General features: G+C 44.9%; 1 protein-coding gene across 1 annotated transcript in view; it reads right to left on the reverse strand.

Annotated features, from left to right (window-relative positions):
* Nucleotides 1-7,389: 7,389 nt before the first annotated feature.
* LOC119651061 (zinc transporter ZIP13 homolog) overlaps nucleotides 7,390-20,447 on the reverse strand; it is a 47,733-nt gene continuing 34,675 nt past the window's right edge. Inside the window, exons 3-6 of the mRNA XM_038054393.1 lie at nucleotides 9,152-9,265; nucleotides 8,688-9,095; nucleotides 8,470-8,625; nucleotides 7,390-8,349 (exon numbers count right to left, since the gene is read on the reverse strand). Of these exons, the coding sequence (XP_037910321.1) occupies nucleotides 8,171-8,349; nucleotides 8,470-8,625; nucleotides 8,688-9,095; nucleotides 9,152-9,265 (857 nt within the window). The 3' untranslated portion in view covers nucleotides 7,390-8,170. The remainder of the gene's footprint in view (nucleotides 8,350-8,469; nucleotides 8,626-8,687; nucleotides 9,096-9,151; nucleotides 9,266-20,447) is intronic.

Genomic DNA, 20,447 nt, shown 5'->3' on the forward strand with positions numbered 1-20,447 from the left:
TTGACGGAACTGTTTCCCTCCGCCAATGACTCCCCCCGCCCCCTGTCTCCTCCCGCTCATATTCCAGCTGTTAAGCGGAATTCAGAATACTTTCCGGACCCCCGCGCATTCGACCCAGTTCAACGGACACGTCGACCAGCTGAATTTCGTCAATTCACCACCGTCGCGGTCCGCTCAGAGCCAGGCGGGAACGATCAGCTGATGAAGGTCGAATCCAAGAAGTTGAACGATGTTGGGAAAGTTGGGTACTGTTAGGCAGTCGATGCACCGATCCTCAAAGTTTGCAGAAAGACGGTTTAATGGAGAAAGTAATTTTAAATTTGGAGTTAATTCGAACTTTGGATATTAAATGGAAGTATTGAACTTCGAGGATCGAATGAAGGGTTATTTTTTTTTACTTTTCGCTTCTGTTTTTTGAGTTAATTCCTTCTTGAGCAAAGAATCTGTAAATTTGTGCTAACTGAAACTTATTGAAAGGATTTTTTTTTTAAATTTGCAATTAAAGCATACTACCTTTTGGCTAATGCTACAATGCCTACTTTTTAACAAGATGGTAATATACAACCTCCGGGCTCATCGCCCCTACACTCTTCCGTTCCCAGGGGTTTCTTCATAAAAGCCAGGCCCCTTTTCAACATGTCACACACAATCTCTGACTTCTATCACAACTACCTCCAGGTGGAAGGCAAGGTCGCAAGGTACTCGAGGAAACTGACCCCAATCTCGCTCTCTTAAACGAAACCAGATTTGAAGAAGTCCCTAACGTTAAACTACACGTTCCTGGTTACACAACATTCCGTAATGGCACGGGCATAGGCACACCGATCCTAGTCAGATCGGGACTAAGAGCAAATACTATCCCATCGGATGCACTGGCGTTAACCTGCCTATTAGCAGTGGTCAGACTACCTGTCAGGGACGGCGGCGTTCTCCGAATCCTAATCGGCTCTCTTTACTTTCTGGGCGGCACAGGTCGCCGCCTCACTCCCATTCTGTCCGAACTTTGGGAAATCGCGGCCAGTTTCGACGCTTTACTCCTCGACGGTGACCTCAACACCAGGCATGTAACTTGGAGCGTCAAGAACGATAATGGCAAGATTCCCTTCGATTGATTCCAGTCCGGTCCATTCCTTAGCGCGAACATCATTAACTAGGGAGTACCAACCTTTCAACGAGGGTTCTCCTCCCTAGACGGCTTTATAACCTCGACCCATTTCTCAACATGTGTCACTAGCTCCTCACTGGCAGCTCACCTACCAGTAAATTTGCCGAATTTTACCTAACACTAGCACTAAGTGGCAAGCATTTAGGCTCAGACGATCCTACCTACTTACATTATTAAGGGGCGCTGGTGGTGGTGGCCGGTGGTAGGTCAATGGGAGAATCCGTCGAGAATTCAACGCAACAACGAACATGTATTCGAAGTGATATATTTCTGCATGGTTTGAACCATACTGTGTGAAAGTTCTAGGACTTCCCGTGAGGGATTTAGGTACAATACCTGTAGCTGACACGCTCGAGACACCAAATTTCTTTGAGTAATCGGTCTTGTGTCTGCGAGGTCCTGCATCGTGTCCTTTTTAGAGATAAGGTAGGTAATCCCCACAGTAATGAAGGGTGGAAATTCCTCCGGCCGACTCATGACCTGATTTGACCATGTATACTGGTGAACTTTTTATAACAGAAGTTCTGCACGTGATCCAGGCCAGGGCTCCTCCAGTTTTTCGAGCTGTTTATAGCTTGTCGAACTTCTTCTTCGGTAACATCCGCAAAATTCATGCCAGGCGTATTAGCATGGCGAGTGTCTTCGACGGTGATCCACTCCACTCCCCCCAAGCCCACCCCAATATTCCCTTGTTTCCGTCACGGAAAACTGTACAGTCTGGACTTTCTATAGAGATTAGTTGAGTGGTCTGAAAAAACTCCGGTGGTTCCTCGCATAAGTTTCATTCCGGACGCGTCTGGAGTGACTTTCGCCATACCGTCGTAACCGACTGCATATGACAGAAAGTTTCTACTTTAGTGTGTCCACAATTTCAACTACAAGTGTCTCACTGGGGATGGCATGATTTCTGTGAACCGTCTACACTTTATTTCTCACCCGCGGCATTGCCAGTGTTAATCTGAATCAGTCTAGCAATGTCCTGCCTAAGTGAATCCCGCCGACGTTCCAGACGAATTTTTAATGGTGGATCTCTTTGGTCACTCAAACCAATAACACGAAAGCGAATCTTCTGACCGTGTAATCTGATAGCCGCAACTGCACTACAATGCACAAGTGATTGTAGTTGCAGCAAGGACATATCAGCACACAGCCGAGATGCAATCTCATCATTGATTTGAGATAGAATTCCCGGAGTTATCGGAGATGCATAGAGCCTAGGAATACCTGGTCTATGCAAGGGGTCCACATCCGAGAATTCTATACACGCTCTTTGGAATTCGTCCCGAACCTCAGCGGAAACCTCAGCTGGACGGTGGAAAGGAGTGCTTCGGCGAGTACTGAAACTGTTGCCTGCAGTGCGACGTGGTGTTGTTGATGCCGCCGCCTTTGCTCCCATCGACTCTCGGTCACCAGTTTCCCCAACGGCCTCAAGTAGAACACGCTCCCTGATGGTGGTCGGGATTGTGTCGCTGCGAGTAATAAAACGGTACTGGTCTGGGACTCGGTGCACAGTCACGTGCGCGAATTGCGGGAAACCCTCGACGAATCTCTGGTGCAACAAGGGGCGGTAAGATGTTGTACCCGCCCCCGCGGTTATTTGGTAGTAGGAGCGGATTATGAAGAAGTTAATTTCTTCAGTTCACTTCATCCGCTGCCTACGCGAATCTGCTGAAGTGGTCGCCACAGATGGTGGCGAAACAGCTGCAGCAGGCAGAGCAACGCTCCTGGTCGTCGAGGCGCCTAGACGTCGAAACGCCCCACGACTAACGGTTTCGACGCCGTGCTGTCCATTACGAGAGCCCGACCCAGTCACCAAGTCAGACGACTCCCGCCGATTATCCGTACCAGACCTCAAATTTCTTCTTCTTCTCATTACTTGGATTTGCATTTTATCCCTAGCTGCCAGGTGTGGGGATAGTTTTCTTAGTAAGTAATCTACAAGACTGCAAAGTTCCTGCACTTTCCTCACCTACCCCCTGAGACCCTGCGGTGACGTGCAGCCATTCAGACTGAAGCTATCCATCCCTCCTCCTTTCACAACAGGGCTTGGTAACGGCTACGGCGGTTATTATTATTATGAAATCAATGTGTTGTGATTCGAGAGAATGAAACCAACAGTTCCTAGCGGATGCCACCGTTTAGTTCCTACCAAATTATCTGGCAAATTTGTCTCGTGTGATGTTGAAAGCCTATATGGTGACCCTTTGCCTTTAGTTTTGGTATATTGGATAGCTATGATGGAAACTTCATTTGGGCCATAGTGGCAATAAGCAAAGCACCAAAGAATCTCCTGATCTCCCTGTTGGCTTTTATGGTCAGTTTGGTTGTTGTGTCGCCATCACAATGAAGATAGCTTGAAGGTCTTTTGAAACCATCACACAAGAGCGAGGCCTATCACTTTCATTGACGTACAACAAGTCAGTATGTTGGAAGTTTAAGAAGGAAGTTCCCCATCAACAACCCATGGTTCTTGTATGAGATATATAAATATCTTGCAGCGATTGATCCGATGACTGATAATTGCGGTCGTTGCTTTACGATCCCACAAATTTATTTAAGAAATAGGACACCTTGCTTACGCTTCAGATGAAGATGCCGTGGCCTGCACGTCCCTTTCAATGGCTTTAGGAGCCGTAACTTGTAACGTGATGGTATCAAGCTCGTAATAGAACCGGCAGGTCGTTTGTTTCCGAACCTTCTTAATATCCGGTTCAACAACACCGATAGTAAGGAAAGTTCCCGGATATCGGCTCTCTCTCTCTCTTGCTTTTCTTCCTAGCACCATCCAGGTGGAGGCGTTAAGGTTATTCTCGACACTAAGTTATTCCAGGACCGCAGCGCCATTACGCTTCATTTCCAGGAGCCAGAGCCAGAGCACTTTTTGAACGAGGGCAGTTCAAAGACCCTCTTCTGGGTTAGACGCACATTCTCTCATACATCATACTGTTTAGCAGTACTGTATGAGCGACTCGTTCGTGCTTCTTCCTAAGTTTTGTTGTAGTTGCATCCTTTCGGATGGCACTAGGTGCAGCGCCTTGTAGAGGGAATTTATCAACTTTAGGTTTTTCTGTTGCGATAGACAAATCTCCTAGGGGGGTTGTCGAAGATTTACCCGTCCTCCAACTAAATAGTCAACCCAACAATTGAAGAAACCTTTAATACTATTTGTTCTTTTCCTGTTGAGACACAATTTCTGAATTAAGTCTTCAGCTATGTAGATACTCTGACTTCCCTGGCCTACCAGCCAACGGACGGCAACACCATGCACATCATCATGTACGATATCAGCGACGCAAAAGCAGTCACCTTGTGCCGCCGCAGCTATTACCAAATCGGGCAGCATAGATCAAGCCCCAATGTAATCTAAACAGCAACCCCAACCATCACGCAGTAATCAAGAACCTTCTAGTGAAAAACCAGACGAAGCTCTTCACTTGTACTCTCCTTTCCGAGAAAATCACATCTCTTATTATTCATGGCTTAGACCAAACTTACTCCGCGAAGGAGATCGCTGAGGAACTGAACCCCCAAGGCACTTTCAACATGATTTCTATGAAGCCCTTCGTCACGATGAAAATGAAGGAAGAGGGCCCTAGAATTAACTTATGATTAGTCACTTTTGACACATTTTGCGAGTTCCTCCATTTCACTCCAATTAAGGCTAGAAACTGCGGTTTGGTTAGCTTTAAGCCGATCATGAATATACAGCGAGTCGGTCATGCGCCGCCCAACTGTGATCTTCAATATGATCGCATGTAAGGACCAGGCAAGCGTCCCAAGGCACCTGACGAAAATCCCAAGTTTGTGAACTATAAGCCAAGCGCCTACCCCGCGAGGGCCCTAATTTCGTTAGAATTATGCGAGGAGGGACGCCCAAAACCGGGCCACTTCATCCCGAGCTAACACGATCCAACCAAAAAAACCTCATATGATCTCAACGCCTGTTTTCACTTGGCCCTCTGTGTCTTTCGCTGATGTGCCATGCAGCAGCAACTCAAAATCTCCTACTCCACAAGTACCACCAGACCAAGTTATCCCTGATTTCCTTGGGTTTGCCAAGCAACCCCAGCGGTTTATGTTGCTTCTGTTTAACGCAATGATCAGCCTTCTAGAACCCTAAAATGTATGTTACGATCATTGAGTTGAACCTCAACTCAAGTCGGGCTCTTATGCATCGTATAATCCGCGTGGTAGTCCGAAATTAGGAAGTACAGACGAAGTCATGGCGTGAAAATTCCGATATCTGTGATACTGTTTAAGATTTAGTGAGTAAGTCCAGTAATAGTAGTTCCCAGCACTCGCCTACTCTTTGCTGTAAAAATAAGCGCGAAGCGAGCCCATTTAGCGGTTATATTGTGCAGCCACGTCAGTTACGGCCCTATCATCAGATCCAAGACAGAATTTAGGTGATACATTCGGAATCGTATCTGCCGTTGGATGTCTTCCAGATCGGTCTCTTTCCAAGGCAATATTCCGAATGCATATGCCAGTGAAAGGGTAGCGAATAAATTTAGTGTGCATATTTTATTCTTCTCCGAGAGACGTGATTTCAGCACCAGCTTTACACAACGTAGGATTTCGAACAACAGAGCATGGGCTCTTTGGAAAGTTAAGTGCTTACAGAGATGTCTCCACTATTCGGAAGAGACTTCTAAGGTCATCGTGCAAAACTATAGAAGACTCAGTGAATCTTCTTGGAAAATGCCTCTCCGTATGTGGATGGGCTCTGAGGTATTGGTACGCTCAGGTAGTTTGCCACCCTTGCATGACAATTGATATACTAATGGATATCCTTATCGGGTTTTGAATTCCTTCGCAGGGTAGATGCGCTGAAGCAGCATCTGATGCGATCCCTCTTCTCTTCGAACGAAATCGACCAAGCCAAATACCGTACTAGTTTGGGATCGTTGCGATGTAGACGTAGGGCATTGGCCACGTGTGCGGGTTGCTGTCAAAAGCCTTTGCGTAATTGATATGGCAGCTAGTGTAGTCTAGCCCTCCACTAATAATGAGCGACTTGAAAGTGTAGATGGTTGGTAAGCAAGTAATCAGTCGGTCGCGGCGAGGAGTCCTATTAGCGCTATGCTACGCCGTTTTTATGCCACAAAATGTTAAGACCATGGCGGCTGTGATAAAAGCAATAGTGCAGAGTCCAACCGGTTCAGATCTTCAGAGCTCTGGCGATCAGGTTTTGTTATAGGCAGGCCAAATCCTCCTTGACTTGGGAGACAAGTGGTGAGAATCCGCCGTCTAAGGTCCGCGGCTATTAAGTAGTGCGACTAGATTCAACCCTTAATAGTCGTCAGTGGTTGCGCCGAGGTCCACCAAGTCGATATCCTAAAAGCTGTCTGGCTTTCTGACATATGTCATCGCTCCATCTTAGGCAGGGTCTGCCTCGTCTTCTTTTTCTACAATAGATATTGCCCTTATAGACTTTCCGGGTTCAATCATCCTCATCCATACGGATTAAGTGACCTGCCCACCGTAACCTATTGAGCCGGATTTTATCCACAACTATATTTTGTCTTGCCTTCATTGATGTGCAGCTCAAGATCTCGCGCCGCCTGCTCGATCTGGATGAGGGCAGTTTGTACGTCTCGGGTCGTTCTTCCCATGATGTCGACATCGCCAGTATAGGCCAGTAGTTGGGTGGACTTAAAGAGGATCGTACCCCTCGCATTTACCTCAGCATCACGGATCACTTCTCGTTGGCCAGATTAAAGAGGACGCATAGGGCATCCTCTTGTCGTAGACCATTGTTGATGTCGAATTGTCTTGAGAGTGATCCTGCTACTTTTCTCTCATGGCCGTGTACGGTTTTACCCTGGCTATGCTCTCAGAGGCGGCTTTATAGCCGATGAAAAGATGGTGCAACTGATGTCCATATTCCAACAGATTTTCCATCGCTTGCCGCAAAGAGAAAATCTGATCTGTTGCTGATTTGCCTGGAGTAACGCCTCTTAGGTATGGGCCAATGATACTCTGGGCGTGTGGGGCTATCCAGCCTATCAAGATAGAGGAGAATATCTTATAGATGGTACTCAACAACGTGATACCTCTATAATTGTTGCACTGCGTGATATCTCCCTTTTTATGTATGGAACAGATAATGCCTCTTTGCCAGTCGTCAGACATTAATTCGTTGTCCCACACCTTGAGCACAAGTTGAAGGTGTAGGACAACAAACTTATACACGATGGAAAAACGAAAAAGAAATACACACGTATTAATTAATTTTTGTTTTATATTTACACTTTATTTTAACATAACATCTTGTAACGATTATCACAATCTAAGAGAAAATATTATATTTCCTGTACTTCCATTCCTACTTCGTCTACACGGTTAGCGAGAAAATCTACTCCTTTTCTCTCCGCTTACAATCGTTCTGATTCCAATCATTGGATGTATCCAACTCATTCTACATTTTATCCATTTCTACGAATACTTATCTCAGCTCTGAGCGCTTTACACTTAATCGATATCCTAATGGCTTTCTCCTTAAACATTTATACAAAACTTTAACTTGATTACTATAAATCAATAACAAAATATATTCTCCTTCTTCGGTTGTTCTTCTTTAAGGGTTGTGCTGTAAACGCCGATTTACAACTATTTACACGCAATTCGTATGTATCTAAAGCAAAACAAAATCCTATTCATCTAAGCAAGGGAAAAACGAACTAAAATCCTTCGTTCTTGTATCGAATCTCTGCAATAGCAACAATGCGGAACGAATAAATTGTTAAGTAAAGGAATCCCACTTATTTTATTGCACATAATGTGAACAAAAAGAATATTCTGTGTTACGTGAACAGGACATATGTAAAATGTACGACAGTCTGTTGAAAACAATGCAGCAGTGCTTGCAAGGACATTGGCTCTTATTTTAATTGAAAGAAAATGGATTTTCTATTGTTCTTCTTTAGGCGTGTTTTGGGGGTCGACCTTCATTCTGGTCGAGTTCTAAAAGATTTCTACATACAAAAGTGAAGAAGGAAATAATTATGATTCGAAGAGTACTGTCATCACGGCCATTAAGAGTATTCCGAATATTAGGGAAACGAATTGTTTGATAGATTCACGAGGATCTTCTTCCTTGAGTAAATCAGGTAATACTGTCACCATGGCTATGTGAAGGAAACCGCCTGCGGTGAATGGCATGATCCATGAAGTCTTGGCCTCTGTAAAATAAATTAAATGGATCTAATGAGCCAAATGTTCTGAATATCGACTTTAAAGAAAAAAGATACTTCCAAATCATGCAAATTTCAATCAGCATTTAAAAAACTGCAATAACTTACCTAATGCTGAAGTCGCTCCACTACCGAAAATTGCCACTAAGGCTCCCATGAGTCCCGCCCCAGCTGTAAGTAACTGTGCCCGAGCTGCGTCCCACCTGCTGAAGCCCGACCGTAACAGAATGGCAAAGTCCCCAACTTCGTGTGGAATTTCATGCACTGAAAAGAAAAATATCGAAAGTCACCCTCTGACCTTAAAACATATTAAACAATTTCCTTACACAAAATCGCGAATGTTGCCAAAACTCCATGCCGAAATGAGACCAAAAACGATCCCGCAACAGCCAAGCCATGTGTGAAGTTATCAATAGAATTGGCAAGCAAATTTAAGTACCCAGCAATCTTTTTTGGTTCCTTTTCCTTCTTTTCGCGTTCACGTAGGTAACAACCATTGGGAACATCTTCAATATCACAGGAACCGTTCGCTACACAACCTGTCGATTTCTGGCCATGTTCCACTTTGCCGCCGGACTTACGAAGTAAGCAATTCGCGATCTCGACGCATTTAGGTTGTGGATTATCTACATCTGCGTTAGCGTATCCTGAGAAGATCTTTTCGACAATTGTGAATATCAGGACGCCGGAGAGGACCCAAAGCCCGCTACGCAGCGATGGATGACTGTTTGGATCTGAAGAAAAATTGGGTTAGGATAAAATGGTTTTATTATGAGTAAATTATATTTACCGACGGCTGCTACGTCTGTACTCCACGCTTCTGGGAGCAAATGTAAAAATACATCGCCTAGGAGTCCGCCGACAGCAAAACTAAGAAGCACCTTGAGAGATTTAGATTCCGCGGCTAAAAATGAGAGAGGAAAATGGATTTATTGCTCTGAATAGTATCAACGAATTAAATTAAATTATTATTATATCATATTAAACTCAAAAAATGCAATATTCTCTGTAACAAAGGCGGCCTGGTCTGATTATGCTGCAGGTTAAGGTTGCATTATTCGGCCAATCCTCACACGACCTCCACGTGATGGCCGTTATATATAATCTTCGGACGGACTAAGAGAGTGTAGAACCGGGCTGGGAGTAGGCTCATTCAACTGACAAGGATTTGTTTGCCTGCTGGTCGTGTGCCAAGGGCAAGCGGATCTGGCGGGGGATGAGCCGAAGCAACAGCCCGGGGATCGTCCTCCTTACACAGGAACAGCTGCTAACAGAACCCCAAGCCAAGGTGGTACAGCATATGTCGAGTGCTGCGTGGCCAATGGGAAACATCGTCTTCAATATCCGAAATCTGAATACCTTGGACCCCTTCAGTTTCAAATAAAACCCTTACTCTAGGGGTCATACAAGCCAAAGTGGACATTTTTCCCGGACTACTCATGGGACCAAGACATGAACTCAACAAATAAATACAAAAAGTTGCCGATAGAAGATGTGTTGATGCCAGGCTTATCATCGTGGGATAAAACGTTATCTAGACAGGAGACGATAACCGCCGAAAGCAGTACGAACGGCGCCAGCCGTAGTACCGTGGTGCTGAAATCAACAACAGGGCCTTCCGGGAGGAGGTGACAGGCGGACGGGTTTATAGTTTGGAATCCGTTGTCGTCACAGTGGTTGTAGTGAGTACCAGCCCTAGTACTTCTAACCCAAAAGCGTCACGTCGGGCCCCACAAAAGCAAAGGCTGGCAAGAATGTCGATCCTCGGAAACCGGCGAAAGTCTACTGGAGCCTTTCAAGAGCCAGTACCGCTCTGGTGATCTGGGAGCCAGTTTCTGGGGGACTTCTGACTGTGAGATTCCGTTCCAAGTTAGGGAGCATCACAATTGTGCAGTGCTAGGCACCAACGGGATTTCCGATGAGCAATTATATGCTGTTCAGGAGAGGCTTCCTAAAAGTGACATTAGGATCGTTATGGGTGATCTCAATGCCAGGGTGCACTTACTTAGACATGTGATGAGGAAGCACGATTTCGGCGATTGTAAAAATAATGGTGGAAAATGCCGCAGCGCGCGATGATTTCAGAAGTTGTTTGGAGGCTACAATGTATATAGATGCGCTTGAAAAATACAATCACAAGACAACAACTTCGAGTGTGATTACTGCTTATTAGAAGTATTGTGACAAGGCGAAATGGCAACGGATAGGTCACACATTAAGGGGGCGGACAATTCCATTGCTGGCCACGTCATAAAGTGGAACTCACTCTCCCAAGATGGCCGGAGTGGGTTGTCTCTAGAGCACTCGGTGCAGCACAGAAACGAGTTCATGCGCTTTTCAGCGAATCGAGTACGATGACGCGTAGGCATAACTGACGCGCTATGCGAAGGTTTGACTGGCAACCATATAAGCCCTTGTAATAAACGACATTCTTCTGCATGACAATGCAGCCATCTTTCAATGAATTTTTTGAGGCAGAAATTTGTCCAATTTTTGTCTCGTAACTGAACTATTATCTTGCGGCTTCCACCTTTTTACATAGATCCCTATTTTAACGGCAAACAAGCGCTTGCATTTCAGCAATTGAGTGTTCTCGTAGTCCTTGTTTACGAGAGGATTTAAATCCTTTCCGTCTGGAAACAAGATGAGATGTGAATATAGTTTTGATAAAAAATAAAGATAATTTGGGTTATCCCTGAGGCTATGATCCATAGGAAGTTTATATCTCCAGGACTGACCATGAAGGCTGTTTTTTACGTGTCTTTCGCTTTCGAAAGAAGGTTGTCGTTATCTGATTGTTCTATCCATACCATAGGCAAAGAGCAACTTGGTAAAATTATACCAATTCCCTTAAGACCAAACTTGGCTTTGATAGATTACTTTTTGTTTCCGTGGATTAAGATTGCCACCGATGGACATCATTTCGATAGTATTATGGGGATGAAAGGCCACCACTCCACTTGAGGCAATCTCTGCCAGGTCTTTTTTTTCTATGATAGATATTGTCTCTGTTCATAGGCTCGTGGGTATCAGGTTGTTTGAGCATTTGGGGAAGGCAGATATAGCAACTAAGAGAGCCCGTAGCCATCGACTGGGTAAAATATATCCTGGAAGAACGTCACCATATTTACAGATATTACATAACCATGCTCAGGGAAGACAGGAACATAAGAAAGCTGGTCGCCTATGAGAGCATGAAAACCCCGAAATTAGGGACTGATAAATGGTGAGTGATAACCTTGGCAATGGATTCAGCTTGCTGTTGCTGATTTCTTTCAGCATGGATTGACAGATTTGCTCCTCAGAATACGCTTCATAGGTTTGAAGATTGTGGTCGACATCCTTTCAATTCTCGTAGTTCCTTACAATAAGAGCAGCTAACTTCTTCCTTTTTCACCTCTTTTCCAGTTCTCATCAGTTATCCATGGCGAAAGAAGTTTCGAATGGTCACATTACTACCCTGCTTCGAAGTAAGCCACAATTTTTTTACCAGCTGTTTTGTCGATTCGCTATCTGTTGTAACCGTTTACAGCTTGATCCTCTGGCTTCATCCCTAGTCACTTAAAAAATTAGAGAGGCCCGTTGTAATTTTTTTCTGTCTTTTATATATACGTATCTATATGTAATAATTAATTAGAGTATTTGCAGCGGTCGGAGCTGTCCTCGAGCAGAAGCAGGCCGGTCAATTGTTGCCGCTTGCTTATTTCCAGCGGAAGTTGTCAAAAGCCGAGCGGAACTACGGCACGTACAACCGCAAAATCCTCACAATATACACTAGCACACGTCATTTCCAGCATTTACCCAAGACCTGGCGGACGAGCAATCCCGCGATTCGGAGTTGCATCAGTGATGAGTACTGGCACAACGTCGTTGGATCTGACAGCTGTTCCTATCCAAGGTTCAACTATTTGGTGCGACATTTCCCTGCCAACGCCTGGGCCCGTCCTTTCTAGGAGTATACGGAGCCGGGTTTTCGATCTTCTCCATCGTCATTCACACCCTGGCGCACGTTCTACCTTGCGAGCAGTACCGAAGAAATTCGTCTGGCGATGGTCACGCGAATACCAGTGTTCTAATGTGGCGAGGCATACCAAAAACGTCATCTAACCTTTTGCGATGCCAGACCAGCGTTTGCAGCAGGTGCATATTGACGTCATCGGACCATTTGCGCCTTCGGGCGGTGTCCGATACTGCCTCACCATGTTGGACAGGTTTTCACGTTGGTCTGAGGTCTGCCTCCTTAAGGACCAGTCGGCAGAGTCGATGGCTAATGCGTTCTATGCAACGTGGGTATCTCGTTACGGCGCCCCAGCAGTCGTTACCACGGATCAAGGAGCACATTTCGAATCCGTTTTATTCAAGTCACTGGCGAAATTGAACAGTTGTAAACGAATTCGCATCACCCCGTACCATCCAGCGTCCAACGGAGCAATTGAGCGGTGGCATGGGTCGTTAAAAGCATCTATAATGTGCCGCAAAGGTAAAGCCAATTGGATCCAGCTGCTGCCGATGGTATTAATCGGTCTTCGAAATAGTATCAAGGAAGACCTCGGCGCATCGCCTAGAAAGTCCGGTTACCCGGCGAATGGTTCGTCGACGATAACGATAACGTCAACCAGTGTAATTTCGTCATCAAGCTGCGGGAGCACATGCGAGAATTGCGTCCACGTTTAATGGTTCATCGCAACAACAGAATGCCTTTCGATTACAAAGATTTGAGTTCTTGTTCACACGTTTTTGTGCGAGTAGACGCCGTGAGGAAATCGTTGACCCAGCGTTACACCGGTCCGCACCGGGTTCTCAAAAGGGTATCCCCCGCGGTCTATTTTGTTGAAATCAAAGGCAAGCAAGTCAATGTCTCAACCGAGCGATTAAAACCCGCGTTTCTCCCGGCTGCAGAGGTCGCCCCATCCACGCCACCTTGTGAGTCATTTTCGGCGGTGCAATCAGCGGGTTTAGCGCAAACTCGCCTCCATCCAGCTTTTCACCAGACCATGATCCGATCCCGTTATGAGCCACTTTTCGCGCAGCTGCCGTCTACGCCAGCCCAGTCTGTGCAGCAACAAAACTCGCCAGCTGACCCGCCATCACTGCGGAGGGAGTGATGTAGAATTGCGGAGTTATCCGCCAGAGGCACGATGATCGAGTCGAAGAAGAGGAATCGAGAAGAGTCGAAGAAGAGGAATCGAGAAGAGTCGAAACGTAACCTCCAGACAATACGCACGCGTTCGTAACGAGCTTTCATGAATTGTATTTGGCGATTGTTTAGTAATAAATGGTGTTAACAGTTTCCGTGGAGGGTATTATTTAATCTCAATAAACTTGACTATTTACAAGAGATGAAACAGTTGGAGACATGCTCGATGAAGTGCATAGAACTCAAAAGATACTAAACAAATAAATAATACATTTTTTCTCAACAAGTCTGCGTTTCATTCAAAAAGCTCTCGACTCAACTAATCTACCTTCGAATATCATATATCTTCCCAGTAATAAAAAGTACTCTCCATTGAAATATCACACGTCTATCAAAGCCCAATTGTCCAAACGATGGGGCGACTTTTCTCCCCTTTCAAATCCAATGCATTAATCCATTGATAGAGAAAATTGCAATCCAGAAAAAGCCTTGTCACTCAAAATTTAATTGATTCGCGCATCGTTGCGCACTTAATGTCTATGAAAACGATCGATTAGCGAAACTGTGGTGACTTTCAAGTAAGTTACGAGCCAGATTGCATGTAATTGATAAGAATTAAAAATTTAATTGATATCGAGCGATAGAAAAAACACCGCGAGCAGCAGTTCGTATTCAATGCTGGATTTTCGGGATTCTACAGAAATCACTGAAAGTATTAATTTATTTGTAGAGGCTCATGATAAGAATTATGTGCAGGAGATCTGTGCTCGGTGATAAGAAAAGGTCGTTTAGTTAAGTGGGTTGCGATAGGTTAGTATATAAGTTGCTGTGATTTGTACTAGGAAAAGTCCTATAAGAAATTGTAGAGAGAATACACTACTTTAGTGGATTCGTTGCTTGATAGTTACGGGAATAAAATAGTTAAATAAGAAAGACATCTGCCAATCTCCCACGGCCTCTTCAGAGAAAATATTAAAGACTTTCTCTTGACCGGCACCTACTCGGTTCCCCTCTACTTATCTTTAGCATTTTAGACTCCTTCGATCGACAAGAAGAAATGACCCCTTAATACTAAATCACACTTCAACCAAGCGGTTTCGTTGGTCATAATTCGCAGCCATGTTGTCTCTGCGGAATGCAAGCAGACTGTATACAGGAGCAGCAAATCCAGCGGCAAAGGCGCACGCAATGTCATTGCGTATCTTTGACCCCTGTAGTTGTTATTGGTGTGCCCGTGTGTCGATGGCGCTTGGATGGTTTTCTAGTGTGTTTCCCCATCTCATGTGACAAGCTATAAACAAGCTGTGCAATGCCACATACCCACAACCACGTGGGCGCACGGCATTAACACTAAACCTTACGCGCGGAATTTTTTTCCCGCAATTACCGGCGTAGTCGAAGATGTGCAATGATTTTTCTCCCCATAAAATTTCGAAGAAGGCGCTGGGAGTTTAATTTCTTGTATACAGTCTGCTTGACGGATTGATAAAAATGAGCAACCAACATTTTTTTAAGGGCCTGCTGATCTCAAGGCAAAGCTGAAAAATATTCTGATGATTTGGCTCGTAACCGAAATGGACGTGGTTGTCAATTTTTGTGAAACAATTTTCATGAGATTTGATCAACGGCGAACTTCTTGTAACACAAACGATTTTTTTTCTTCATACTAATTAAGAGAGGAAACTGACAGGCAACATCAGGCAAGATAATCGAAACGATGGTAGATATGCAAACCGTTTAGATTGGCGGAATTGTTTTTCTTTGTCATTTCTGGTAGATACAATCATCTTGGCAAACAGGTATGCAGCGAACATTTTTCCCGGAAATCATTGGTTGTTCACATATGAGCGTGAGTAAGGTAGCGAAACAGTTTTCCTGTAGAGAACCTTTCGGGTCGTTCAATATTTGCCACAGAAGAAGGTAAAAGAAAAAACGAAGGGTCTGGAAAATCCGATTTTAACACCGTAATTTTTCGACCGAAGCTTTATTTTTCTAACACATTCTCACGTCATCCATAATTGATCCCTGAGTTTATTGAAGAGAAACTATGAGAAATCTGCGTAGTTAATTAGCTCTGAATAAAACCTCTAAATTGGCCGCTAAAACCAGAGTGGTTCATAACCAAGCCTGTCGTAAGAACTGTTTTCCACCAGTGGAGGCAGAAATTGGAACCGCTATTAAAGCCCCAAAAATTACTTGGTACATCTCACATCTCTTCATACCGTTCTATTTGTTTTTTTAGGCACTATGGATAATGTTTTAGAGAGGCTGATATACAACAGGCAAATCCCGTTTATCAAGCTTGTGAGTGGTCTACCAGAGCGACGGTAAGGATTTCGGCGTGCCCTGTGTATAGTCGATGTCATAACAACTGCCGTGGATCTGACTCGGGAGGCAATAACGGCTAGTAAGTGCTGCGCGGTTGCGCCGTTGGGTGTCAGGAATGCATTCAATTTGGCCAACTGGAGTTGGGGTACTTGTTTCAGTTAACTAAAATTTCTCGGAGCGATTTCTTTGGTGCGAGACGAACAACGGATCGAAAGAATATATTTGACAGCAGGTATTCTTTAAAGTTCCGCATTGTGAACCCTTCTGTGGAGCATAAGAGAGGACGCATCATTAATAGCTGGATATAATTGCGAGATATCCCGAGTGGTCAAAACACATGGAAGTGCCACCAATTCGTAGCTATGAAAGGTCAAACTTCACCCGGGGGGAGAAAAGACGCTGGCGGTACATATACCAATCGTAAAAAAACCAATACTGTCAACTTTCTGGCTGGTGATCATTGAACTTCATTCAAGGAAAATGTCTAATATTGGAAGGATAAAAGCAATTGAACAATAGACAATGTTGTGAAACTGAAGTGGTATACCGGCAAATCATGATACAGATGTCTAGCGGGTATAGTACAGCAGTGCAATGTCACCATGTGTGCCCTTGGTATATCATCTTCAGTAGACGTCGAGAGTTATGCTCTCTGCCAACGTGGCAATTTAGGGACGCTGTGTTCTCCGTCGCCCAGTCCCCCAGTATAAGAACTGATCGAAAGCGTATGCACGAGCAGCTCACTCGATCCCACTATCTCTACGAATGTGATGACAAACTTCCAAAAAGCCACTAGAAAGGAACTGTGCAGAAGATGGTAACAACGATGGGATAATTCTCAAAAGGACCGTTACACTCATACGATGATCCTTTGATTGAGAAATAGATCGAGAAAAGATACGAGAAATTGAGTAACTATCTGATGGAATTCCTTACGTGACACGATTGTTACAGGAAATATTGGTGTCACATTGGAAAAGGACAGTTTATTTGTTTCAAATGCGTTACTATACTCGAGGACCGGCAGCAACATTGTCGGAGGTTCATGGAGTAGAGAAGGGAGGCTGAGCCTTTATCACAGACATTGGATTCCATAACCCTCCCTAGGGCATGATGAGGTCAGAGGCGGATTAGTTTGCTGCAAACAATAGTCGCAATGATTTTACATGGCAACGAATCATTGAACAGCTTCCCAACATATGATCAGTATCAGTATAGGTCGCGGGGCGAAACGTAGATTGGAACTCATGATGAAACATAAAATCTGGGAAACACTTACTGATCCAACACCAACAGTTTTACTACCAAACCCTATCTCCATCTCGAGTTGGTGAAACCTGGGAGGAAAACGAGTCTCCCTCGCCTAAAAACGGTACGGAATGTACCAGCAACTGGTTCTAGAGGTTAGGGGGTGGGTAGGGCTGATAACCCTACACGGAAAACAATTGTTACGAAGCCACAAAAGAAGGTAAACCCCCAAGAGAAATAAGAGCAGAGTAGACCAGAGGAGTCGTTACTATTTGCGGAAGTTTTTGCTTCATTCAACAATGCAAACATGTTTCTCGTAATTTGCTATGGTAGCGGCCGACAGCTTCACCTACCAGTGTTCATTAATGTTCTCGGGCAAGTGCTTTAGAATTTGTGCCGTTTCTGTGTATGTTTTCCTATTGCTTGACGACGGCTGCATCGTGAGGATGGAGGGGAGGCCGTGGCTGTTTTCCCGAGAATGTAAAAAATGGTAGGCGACTGTCAGGTGATCATTCCTTCCGAGGTCGATGTCACCACCTCTTTTCTGACGCATATTCCGGAGGCAACTAAATCTAACCTATGAAAGTTGCAGACCGCTATTAACCTTTCACCATTGTCGTTGGACACACATTCCCGAGCAAGGTGTTATCAGAGCCCATCTTGACATTCACATCACGCATCACGATTGTAATGTTACCTTTAAGAAGACTTAAAGAGGCTTGACTGCTCGTGAAGAACGTCAATGCACATTTACCGGGTGCCAAAATGAGCCAAGAGGTAGATGGACTGCACAACTCATCGGCAATTTAGATTCGTGGCTGAAACGAAAGCATGTTGAGATTGACTATTTCCCTTTCCAACTTCTAAATGGACATGAAGATTTTCAGTCTTACCTGTACAAGATTGGGAAGGCACGATCTCCTGATTTTGTGCTCTGTAATGGAGCTGTAGACGACGTCGAACACATTTTTTCTCTTGCGAAGGTTGGAATAGGTTTCGTCAGCAACGTTATGCAGACACAGGGAGCACTGGTAGATAGTTAAAGGAATTCCTTGACTTGAAGGCTCCTTAAGCCGCTAGAGGGAGAGGGCTTATTCGAAGGGTAGTTTTTTGATGACAGGGGGGTATTTAGCTGATATTCCCGCGGCATACCGTTGCCGGAGGCCAACACGCTATAGATAAACGCGTTCAGCAAGATTCTGACCCAGGTTAAGAAATATCATAATTGCAACTTGCATCGCCTCGTTATTGGTAGCATAGCCACAAGGTTAGTTGGGTTTCAACTGACCGACACTGTACGAGCAATCAGGTCGAGCACTTCACGATCAATAGTAGATTCAGAAGTTGACTCCTGGATGTGGGGAGATGAAGGGATCACCATCTGATGGTCGCTTACATTCGATTGCGTGTTGCGTCTGCCACAAGTTCAACATCGACCGCTTATATGATGCAGCTGTCGCTCGATAGTGGGAAAGCTATCTTGCTGCTCGAATGGGAGATACACTGAGTAACCCACTTGGCACATTGATCGAGCAGAGTTTACCATAAGGCAAATAGAGTTTCACTGACCCGACACCGAACAAACAATCAGATTAGTCACTTCGACCAACTGTCGATATAGGAGTTGTCTTCTGGATGTGCGTAACAAAAGAAGCACTGACATCAGCCTTGAACGAGGAAAGTACCGTCTGGTGGTCACTTACATTCTCTTGCATGTTGCGTCGCCACTTTTTGCAGGATTGGAGAGCTGCGACCTCCAAGGTTATTGAAAGCTGCGAGCGAAATTCCGAGAAGTTCCACGTAGTGCGCGCCGCGACAAAAAGGGAATTCCCCGCTGGTTACGGAGGCAGAACCTGTCTCAGATCGAAATATCCTCAGAACTGTCACGAAAAAAATTGGATGTGGTCGCAAATCTTTCGATGGTCCTGTAAAGGACGTTAACGGTTGACTCAGGTTGAGCCGCGATGTCGAGCAACTGAAGAGCTGGAAACAAATGAAATGTAGACACTGGCTGTTCCTCCTAACAGAAGAGAAATCATTTCAGCCATCAACGCATTCAACGCTGGGCTTTACGGCCTCCCCCAGACTTATTTATTGCTGCACTTGTAGGTACTGCAAATCTGCAACTTCTACTCGTATGGAAATCTTGGGAATTTGTGACCTTTCCGACAGAGTGGAAGAAGGGGGTAATCGTTAAGATTCCAAAGGACGCCCGTTTTGCGTATGACAATTGGAGGGGTATCTGCGTGCTCCCTGCTGTTGCAAAGATGATAACTGAAATAATCCTGCAACGCATCAAAGAACAAGCTTAATCGACAGAGAATTGGCTGGTCTTCACTACGTATTACGGATCATTTTCGAATTGTGCGCGGAGTTTAGAGCTTGACTTCACCTGCTCTTCATAAATTTCAAGAAGGGCTTCAAAAGCGTGAACAGAGGAGGAGTGCTCTACGGAGGAGGGGCATTGTGGAAGTAGCTATTATCTGAGCTACATATAATGGTGCAAAATGTCAAGTGCTGCACCTAGGTAAAATCTTGGAGGATTTTGAGGTCCAAGGCGGAGTCCGCCAAAACTGCATCCTGTCACCGATATTATTTCTTCTTGTTATCGGTGACATTCTTCTTGTCTTATCCGGTCGAAATGGATCAGTTTAATGGACTATCACATCTTTCTTCAAACACCTCGACTACGCTGATGACATCTTTTTATTCTTTCACCGAGTCATGGACCTTGGCCAAGTAGTTCTGGATTTGGAAAGGGAGTCAATTAGAGTTGGAATGGAAATAAACACCAATAAAACTTATGTTCTCAGTACTCTCCATATTTGTATTGATAGGCAGAGCATCGAAGGCGTTGATTAATATGTATATCTAGGAAGCGTCGTTTTTGCCGACGGTGGCACTGAACCGGATCTTTGCCAATGAATTAACAGCGCTAGATCCGCTTTTACTGGCTAGTCTGGAAATCTGGAAATGCAATTATGTCAACAACAAGATCAAGTTGAGACTGTTCTGTGCTAGTGTTCTTTCTGTGTTGCTATTTGGGAGTCGCAAATGGAAAGTGAACTCCACTGTTACTGCAAATCTCCAAGCTTTCGTCAATACCTGTCTGGGTCGTATCATCGGAATTCGCTGGCTAGACACTATCTCAAACGAACAGCTTGTTCGGCGCACCGACGCAATGCCATAGGAAGACGGAAGTGGCAGTGGATAGGTCACATATTAAGGAGGAGCGACAATTTCATTGCTGGCTACGCCATTCAGTGGAATCCACTCTCCCAAGGTGGCGGACGAATGGGTCGCCCCAAGGATACTTGGTATAGAGCAGTAGAGGAGGAGTGTGAGCGTGAACCCGTGGGGGGCGCGTTGATGG

Source organism: Hermetia illucens, chromosome 3, assembly GCF_905115235.1.
Source record: "Hermetia illucens chromosome 3, iHerIll2.2.curated.20191125, whole genome shotgun sequence".
NCBI classification, from domain to species: domain Eukaryota; kingdom Metazoa; phylum Arthropoda; class Insecta; order Diptera; family Stratiomyidae; genus Hermetia; species Hermetia illucens.